At 39.6% G+C, this 9,434-nt stretch overlaps 1 protein-coding gene across 2 annotated transcripts in view; it reads left to right on the top strand.

The window, feature by feature from the left end:
- Positions 1-9,434, top strand: part of LOC141780402 (FAD-dependent oxidoreductase domain-containing protein 2-like) — a 102,331-nt gene that overhangs the window by 472 nt on the left and 92,425 nt on the right. Inside the window, exons 2-10 of one of the 2 annotated variants that reach the window (XR_012596644.1) lie at positions 1,588-1,805; positions 1,919-2,224; positions 2,319-2,570; positions 4,294-4,608; positions 4,767-4,933; positions 5,125-5,290; positions 5,656-5,882; positions 5,973-6,143; positions 6,569-7,433. Coding sequence is in view for 1 of the 2 variants with exons in the window: in XM_074655614.1 (XP_074511715.1) it covers positions 1,591-1,805; positions 1,919-2,224; positions 2,319-2,570; positions 4,294-4,608; positions 4,767-4,933; positions 5,125-5,290; positions 5,656-5,882; positions 5,973-6,143; positions 6,569-6,801 (2,052 nt within the window). In the remaining variant the exon portion in view is untranslated. Of the gene's footprint in view, positions 1-1,587; positions 1,806-1,918; positions 2,225-2,318; positions 2,571-4,293; positions 4,609-4,766; positions 4,934-5,124; positions 5,291-5,655; positions 5,883-5,972; positions 6,144-6,568; positions 8,396-9,434 lie in introns of those variants that run through there. The other variant, XM_074655614.1, reaches the window with a different exon arrangement.

The following is a 9,434-nucleotide window of genomic DNA, read 5'->3' on the forward strand; positions in this document are numbered from 1 at the left end:
CTATATGCCCCTGCAGGTTAGGAGGGAAGTAACTAATACAAGTAATACAATCATAGTTTTAAGACAATTTACAAACAACTCGCTATTAAACAAACAAATATAGACCTATTTTATGATTTAAGCTGCAGTGGGAAGAAATAGAGCAAATATGATTTTAAAAAAAGTTATTTTTATTAAACATGTTATGACATGATATTAAGAGATGAATCAGGATAGCTGCTGTGATTTTGGTAATCATAATATGACATAGCTTAAAGCTGAAGTAGGCAAGTTGGAGCAAATATATATATATAAAAGTTATTTTTTACGGTCACTATATCTTGACAGTAGTGCATGAGACAGGTAATCTGAAATAAATCATGTTTCTCTGTGTCCTCCGGTGTCCTCTGGTGTCCTCCGGTGCTCCTAATGGCATCTGTAAGATTTCACAGACCAGAGGAAAACAACCAATCAGAGCCAAGCTGGAGCCTTGCGGTCTCTGAGCAGCTGTCAATCACTCGCGAACTTCAATCAAACGGTCAAACTAAGCAGCGCTGATCACTGATGATGAAAGATGATGTTTACATTATGCTAATTAAGCGATATTGTTCCCTTTCATTGCCTGGAAAGATGGCATTGATAATTAATGCTGATAATGTAGATTTTTCTCAACCAAACAGAGAAACTAAGGTGTAATATTGATCAAATATGAATCAATATTCTGTTACTGTAATGCCTATTTCTCGCCTGAAATGTTTTCAGGAACATCTTGTAGTGTACTGTTTAGTTGTAAAATGATAAAGTTTGTGACCCGGCAGACATGTTGAGATCAGTTGAGGAAATACCAAGCACCGCCCACCAGCTTGAAATAGGCATTACAGCAACAGATTATTAATTCATGTTTTATCAGCGTTGCCTAGTTTGACTGTTTGATCAGAGTTTGCAGGTGATTGACAGCTGCCTCCGTTGAATGAACAGCCAATAGGAACGCTCTCTCAATGAAATGACCTGTAATTGGTCAAAGTCTCCCGCCACGGGCTAGATTTTTTAAAGCCTGAAAACGAAGCCATGAGGAGGACCAGAAGGCTAGTTTTCTCTCAGAACATCAGCATGCGCACATTTTTTTTTAATTTCCCCAGCATGCATTTGTACTAAATCAATAATTCGGTCCATGTTGTCGTCCAAGGACTGACCTTACTGAGTAAATAGTGTGAACTTGCAGAAGTGTAGTTTTCTCTCAGAACACTTGAATTACAATATGCTGAAAGGTTATTATGGGAGTTTTGCCCAATGATGCCAAAAACATTCTGCCTACTGAAGCTTTAAATTAATTCAGAATTATTCTCACCATATTGGTCCCAATACTGCCAGAGACGTCCAAGTGGGATACAAGTGGATATTTTTGGTGTTAGTTTGTTTGCTTTTGCTTTAGGTTCCAAAATCCTCTGTGTTTTAGCAGCAGGATGTTAAAAGCAATCCCATAGAGATTTTATGGTACAATATTCTAAATGTTTAATGGATTTTATTAATTGATTTATTATGTGATTTTATTTATTACGTTATAATATCATCACTCACACTTTTACCGCATTGCGTCATGTCCAACAGGTTATGGATTCAAACCTTCCTCGTTTGATCGTCTTCATCTTGATTGGCTGTGTCAAATGCTTTCCTGATAACCACCAGCACAATGGCACCCGCCACTATGATTACTGTGTGCTCGGAGCTGGGCCTTCAGGACTGCAGATGGGATATTTCCTCTCCAAGGCTAAAAGAGACTACATCATCTTAGAGAGGAACTCTGTGCCGGGCAGCTTCTTTATCAAGTAGGAAACTTTGTGAAACATGACACATGGTACAGGAGAAAATTGCACCTGTCTGTCTACCCTCCTGAATCACCTTTGACACCTACCTTCTCTGCTCTGTTTTGTGTATTAAGGTATCCCAGGCACAGGAAGCTCATTAGTATTAACAAGATCTACACAGGAAGGCACAACCGAGAGTTCAACATGCGCCATGACTGGAACTCGCTGCTGAGCGATAAACCTGACCTCCTGATGAGAAGACTGAGCAGAGAGTTTTTCCCTTCAGCTGATACCTTCCCAGAATATCTGTCCATGTATGAGAAGGAGCTCGGGCTGAGGGTCCAGTATGGTGTGGACATCGGAAGGATCAGGGCAGTGGAGTCGGCCACGGGCAGGAACTACATCCTGACTGATCAACATGCGTCACACTACAAATGCAGGTAGTGTGCGTCACACTGAACCTGAGATGAACCTTTAACATTTGTTTGGATTGTAAATTGCATCGTCCTGTACTTCTGCTCCTCTCTCCCTCAGCGTCCTTCTGGTAGCCACAGGTTTGTGGGTTCCTCAGAAGGTAGAGTTCGTCGGTTCTGAACTGGTTGAAGGCTATGAGTCCATCTCCACTAATCCTGAGGACTACAAGGACCAGGCCGTACTTATTCTGGGAAAGGGCAACTCGGCTTTTGAAACAGCCCAGAGCATCTTGGGAAGAGCAAGTCGGGTGCACATGCTCAGCTCGAGTCCTGTTCGACTGGCTTGGCAAACACATTATGTTGGAGATCTCAGGTAGTACTAAAGATTTGGTCATTTCCTCCCTTATCATTTCTGTCTGTGATTTAGCTGTGGGCTACTTGTACATCAGTGGTTTCCAACCTTTTTTTCAGATGTAGCCCCCAAAACTGGATGGTTTTTAACCACTATTAATTATATAAGTGGATATTTACAATATTTTTTTCATATAAGTTAATTCAGTGTCAGTGTTGAGGTCGGTTTGGTCTAGTCCAGTGGTTCCCAAACTTTTTCACATCAAGGACCCCTAAACTGACACAAATTAGACCACAGATCCCCATTTGATAAGATTTTTTTCCAGGGTCCCCATAAAAGGAGTTTTGCTTTTAGACGTTTTATTACAGAAAGTATGAAACCCATGACCAAAATAGTCATACATTTTGTCATTGTGTTACTTATGGATGGAATTACAGTGAAAATTAATTATTACCCATTTTGCTGGGGATCCCCTGGAACTCCCTGAAGGACCCCTGGGGGTCCACGAACCCCACTTTGAAAACCACTGGTCTAGTCTGTATTCTTACAACTACCACTTTGAATGGCAGAGGCTGGACGTTTTAACCATTTATCCATTACTTTTAGTTATTATTTGAGCTATTTATCCAAGACTTTTATACAGGCCATTTCACAATTTATTCAACCCTTGTAGTAAACAATTTGAAATATTTTTTTTAATTATTTTTAGCTAACTGTTTAGACCACGGATGTATAAAGAGAATACAGTGTTGGAGGCGGGGTCCCGTTCATTCCTATGAAAGTTGTTCAGTCAAAATGGCACAACTGCCGATTGATTGCTAACTAGTTTTCACTCTCAATTGCAACACGTGGTGTTCAGGTTTTAGAGCTGACTCAATATGTGGATAGAAATGTATTATTCAAGTCATAATGTCTGCGACAGCCGTGGCCGGCATTATGTTTTCGAGTTGTCCATCCATCAGTCCGTCTGTACAACCCATTCTCATGAATGCCATATCTTAGGTACGCTTGGAGGGAATTTTCTTCAAATTTGGCACAAATGTCCACTTGGACTCAAGGATGAACTGTTTAGATTTTGGTGGTCAAAGGTCAAGGTCACTGTGACCTCACGTATGTCCCATTCTCATGAACACGATATCTCAAGAACATCTTGACGGGATTTCTTCAAATTTAGCCCAAACTACCACTTTTACTGAAGGATGGACTGATTCGATTTTGGTGGTCAAAGGTCAAGGTCACTGTGATCTTACGTTCGTCCCATTCTTTTGAAAGCGATATATCAGGTACGCTTGGAAGGAATTTCATTACATCTGGCACAAACGTGCACTTGGACTTGGATGAACTGATTGCAATTTGGTAGTCAAAGGACCTTGCAAAACACATTTTTGGCCATAACTCAAGAATTTGTACGCTAATTATGACAATTTCACACACGTCTAACAGGAAAAAACATGTAGTGTTGACATTTTGAACAGACTGCAAGTGCAACTTGACTTGTTGGCGGAAGCATACAAAAGCGAGGCGGTAGTTCTAGTTTTTCTTTTTCTTTTTTTTTAATCAGTTGAGCTACTCCACATTTTTCACGTTGCCCCTGGCAACTGCAGAAGTACCCAGTTGGTACAAGTACCTGGTTGGAAATCAGTGTTCTACATGGATGCTTTGCATATGTCAATTTCACCAACTGTTCTGCATTGGAGCTATCAGCACTGTTAATGAAAAGTGACTTATTGTTTTTGTTTTTCAGAGCTGTGAATAATGAGCTATTAGACACTTATCAGCTGAAGTCTCTTGATGGGTTGGCGGAAGCACGCTTGGAAAAAATAGCTATCTCTCAACGAAAGGAGAAAGGAAGGAGGAGATCAGGCGCAAAGAATAATGAGAAGGGACAATTGTACCTGACTTTAAGGAAGTACGTGCAACACCAGGAAGAGAAGAACAGCTCTGATGTGACAGAAGAAGAAATGGCAGGTCATCACATCGACAACTTCTCTATGCGAAAGCCCTACGACAGAGTGATTCGGTGTCTTGGATTCCGATTCAACTTCAGCGTATTTGACAGGTATAGACTCATGTAACATGGTAGGCTTATTGTATTGTGTCTATATCAATACATTAAGTAATGTTCTGCCCTGTCAACAAATGCCCTTCTCTTGTATCATTACTATGTATAAGAAAGTCCAAGCTGTTTTATTTATATAATGTTCAATCTCCCTATAGCTCTGCCTGCCCAATGAACAGTGACAATGCAAAAGGGAGGTTGCCGGCTGTGTCAGCCGTGTATGAAGGGAAGAACAACCCTGGCTTGTTTGTGCTGGGAACCGCTGCTCACTCCCGAGACTACCGCTCATCTGCTGGCGGCTTCGTCCATGGTTTCCGTTACACAGGTGAAAGTCAAACAGATGTTTTTTTTTTTTTTTACATTCCCAGGAATTCCCGACTCTGTTTGGATTTGCCATCAAAGAGAACCAAACAGAGATCTTCAAGATTGTAACTTTAAATGAAGCAGCCCTTTTGTACCAGTTTTGCATGCAATTACGGTGATATTTAAATACACTGTATGGATTTTCTGCCACAGTGCGAGCTGTACATCGTGTACTTGAACAGCGTTACCATAGTAACCGGTGGCAATCGACAACACTATTGACAACGCAGCTGCAGTCCTGGATTCTGAAGCGGATCGGTGAGGCCTCTGGGCCATACCAAATGTTTGAAGTGCTTGGCGATGTCATACTTCTTCGAGGGTAAGCATGTGTTATTTTGATATCACCAGTAATAACTGGCAACTGGCCAGGAGGTATTAGACGCCCAAACCACCTTAACTGGCTTATTTTAATTAATGTGAGAATGCAGTGGCTGGATGCCAAGGGAGCAAAGTCCTCAGTGAGCAATCCTGACAAAACACATCTTCTGTACAAGGTTATTTATTCACCCTGTAAATGTAACTCCCTGTGTAAACTCATTACGTAGAATTTTGCTCTCCATAGGCGTAAAATCACCAAATTATGTTGCTGGAAATTACTTGACCTTTTCACAATAACCCAATGTACAGTTACTCCCTTTTTATGCTCATCATATTATGGTGCTTTCTTCTCTCCTTGACTCTTAGCTCTCACTGTGAATACATTGAAGAGTTTACACTCCAGGCCTTGCCTCAGTTCTCCTCTGTCTCGGGCCATGAGGTCTCCAACCAGGGACTGATAGTTCTAGTCATGCAGTACGGGAAGCAGAAGATAGACTATCTGGGGCGGAACAGGGCTGAAACAGACTGGACCAAAGCTTATAAATCCAACTTTCTGCACCCTGTTTTATACTACTATGATAAACTTCCTACCGGTGAGTAGAAATGCTGTATAGTAGAATTACTGCAGTTTTGACAGGGAACAAACTCTGAATGAAGGTTAATGAAAGTTCTTCTTTTTCCAGAGGAAGAAATGAAGCTCCGTCCTCATGGCTGGCCGTTACCAAGGCCCAAGGCAATCCACCACATGGTTGAGGACTTCCTTGCAGAATGGGATACTCCCATATCTCACATCCAGCCACTGCGACGCTTCCTGGAGCACTGTGTCCAGACTGACCTCAGGGCCTTCTATGCAGGTAAAGCTGCATGCTATGGAATAGTATATCCATTATTACAGCCAAATGCAGCTAGCAGGAACAGGATATGTCATATAAGCTTGCATAATGATTTAAATGAAAGCTATTTCAGTGTTTTTACTGGGAAGTTGATTTACCTCGAAAAAGATTATCCTTTGATTTACAGACGTCTCTTTATACATTTATGGCCATGGACTCATTGGCGTTTACAGTCCAAAATGGCGGCAGCGTTACAGCAGTGCCATCTAGCGGCCATTGTCAAAAAAGCACCAGAGTTTCACCACTTTACTTCTTTGTTTTAGCTGTCTAGTTGGCTGAGCTGTGAAACTGTATTTTTACAAGCTGTTTTCTCTGAAATTAAATATTTCTGTGGCATGATCATTTTTATGGTAAAACAGATGTGTGTGTTTTCTCATGTCTTTTAGAAACATGTTTCCGCTCATCCCTTACCCACCGCAAGCCACCACTGTTTTGTCAGCAAGGATACTTGAAGCAGCAGGGTGTCGCTCACGACAATCAGCTGAGGCAGCACGTTCATAACGCTGGACTGATGGCTACTGAGCAAGATGCAGAAACATTAGGGACTGAACCCGCATTCCCCAACTACCTGGCACAAGCTGGAGCCTCCATGTCTTCAGGACTGAAACTTGACTTCTGATTGTTTTACTCAAGCGTGATAAAGCTATGCCTAAGATTCTGTTTAAAGGGCGGGTCCAATATTTTTATTATTATTATTTTTAGGTTTTTATATAATTCTTCTTCACATTGGTGTTGCTTATATATTCAAAGCCGAAAATTAAAATTTTGGTTGAATTATGTATGTTTTAGCGTCAAAATGCTATTTTCGCGAACCCTTCTAAAAACGTTTTCCCTCGTGACCTGATATAGGTTTCTGCATGATGACGCTGCTACATATACAGTATATTTATAGTCAGTGTAGTAACGTTACATACAATAACTTTGATGGCGGTCGGCATGCTCCCAGTTTAGAGAAGCAGACAGGAGTACCAGCACTGAAGCTAAGCAATGTATTGCTGTGGACGCCACGTTAGTTCGGATCCAAAAGTCACAAAATAACACAAACTTACTGATCAAGGCAGCGGTAGACCAGCAACTCCTGTGTTCTGTGAGGTAAAATTACTGTTTTTGTGAATGGAGTCTGGTGGCTTTGAAGACAGCGACATAACAGCTTCAGTTCTCTGTCGGAAAGGGCTGTCTGATGGCAAGGTAAAGTGATGAAAATATTCTAAATATAATGTATACTTAAACTGATATTGATTTTTCTTTTAGGTCGCTAAAATACGTTTTTCAGCTGCTCCCATCCACAACCCGCTTTACCTCACCATAAGACAGCCCTTTCCAACGGGGAACGGAAGCTGTTATACCGCTCTCTTCAAAGCCACCAGACTCCATTCACAAAAACAGTAATTTTAACTCACAGAACACGGGAGTACACATACAACCCCTCTTCAAAAAAATCCATACTAACCCTTTCAGTTATTTCCAAACTTAGCACAGCTAACGTTGACTCAGCTAGTGCTAGCATTCACATTATTCATAACCTTATTGATTAGCTTACTTTGGTAACCTACGTCACTGCTTTTTGCTAATGGCTGAGTGTGCATTTCCATTTTGAAAAAAAAAAAGGAAAATAATGCAGATGGACCCGCCCTTTAAGTCCCTCAGACTTGCTACCTCCAGCACTTATATTAATTCCCCCCACAAGACCAAATATCTTTGACAGAATACCATCCTACAGATCAGTGGTTTCCAACATTATTTGGCTTTTGACCCTTTAAGGTAAGACGGATCCTACTTAAAAACCCTTGTCAGATGTAACCTGACTATTTCAACCAAAGACTGATTTTCCTTTCTTTATTTTGATGTTTACGGGTCCAAAGAAGTAGAATTATTCAGTAATTCACAAGAGAAAACAAAGATTAGATGAAAGTCTAAAAAAAGAAGCATAACTCTGTGTATATTTCCTTTTAGGTATTTATCTCATGGCCCATTCTACTTCATCATCATGTTGGAAACTGATTATTACTGCAAGGCACCTTGTCCCGTGAATGTTTCCTTATTGTTATTCCTCACAAAATACAATATTTACATACATTATAGTATGCCATTTTTCATATCATGGAAATCTAGATTATATGAACCTTTATGTGGAGGGTGTGGTGTTTCAAAATGATTATGCATTTCTTTTTACATGTTACCTGAACGTACATTAAAGAGAGGATACAAATGAATGTGTGTTGTGACTAGGGTCTGAAATTCACCTTTTTCCTCACCTGCCACTGTGGCAGGTCACTGAACATTTCTACCATCCACACAATTTTTTTGTCTGCCACTTCTGAAATCTAAGTAGAACACTTTAAAATTGTAAACACTGAGTCAGTGGTACCAGTCCGTAGATATATGGAATATATCATGTAACTTTAATCCATGACAATATTCGGTAACACTTCATTTTACAGTTCCGCAGATTTCATGGTAATCAGGTGATAATTAGCAAGTAACTTTGAAATTTCTTTGGAATTATTGCCAAATTACCCCAAATATTTACCTCAAAATTGATCGAAAATGACTTTTGTATAAACATTATTTAATGATTGTATGCTAAAATAGTATTTAATGGTTAAAATAGGGCCCTGAGGCTTGAGAAGTGGCTGTGCGCTGCTCTTCATCAGAGGTGGAAAACTAACAGAAGACACTGCTGATCAGGCACAAATCTCACCACTCTGTGACTTATTGTCTAATAAGAAAAAAAATTAAGAAATTTCAAAGAAGTTATTTGCTAATTATTATCTATTTATCAGCAGATATGGAAATGAAACATATCAATTAACTTTGTATTCTTTTCCTGGAAATGTATTAAATTAATTTCCAGCTATTGAGAAATAGCGGAATATAATTATTAAATAATGTTTATAATAAAGTAATGTTGAGGTAAATATTGGGGATAATTTGGCAGTAATTCCAAAGAAATTTCAAATAGGTTAACTCGCTAATTATCACCTAATTACAGTAAAATTTGCAGGTCCTGTAAAATGTATAATAAGTGTTACCCAATATTTAATTTAGGCTTTAGAATTGCTTTTTAACAATAATATTTCTTAATATATACGCCTGGGAACCGAGTTAAAAAAGTGTCTTCCAATTACTTTTTTGTGATTTCCTTCCTATTTAGGGTTAAAAGAAAATCTTAACAGTTTAGGCTTGTTAAACTTTTTTTTTTTATTGTTCACTGTAGTGGACTACAGGACTATTTCAGTGTGAAAAGACTAA

The sequence above is a fragment of the Sebastes fasciatus genome, chromosome 13 (assembly GCF_043250625.1).
Source record: "Sebastes fasciatus isolate fSebFas1 chromosome 13, fSebFas1.pri, whole genome shotgun sequence".
Classification (NCBI taxonomy): Eukaryota; Metazoa; Chordata; class Actinopteri; order Perciformes; family Sebastidae; genus Sebastes; species Sebastes fasciatus.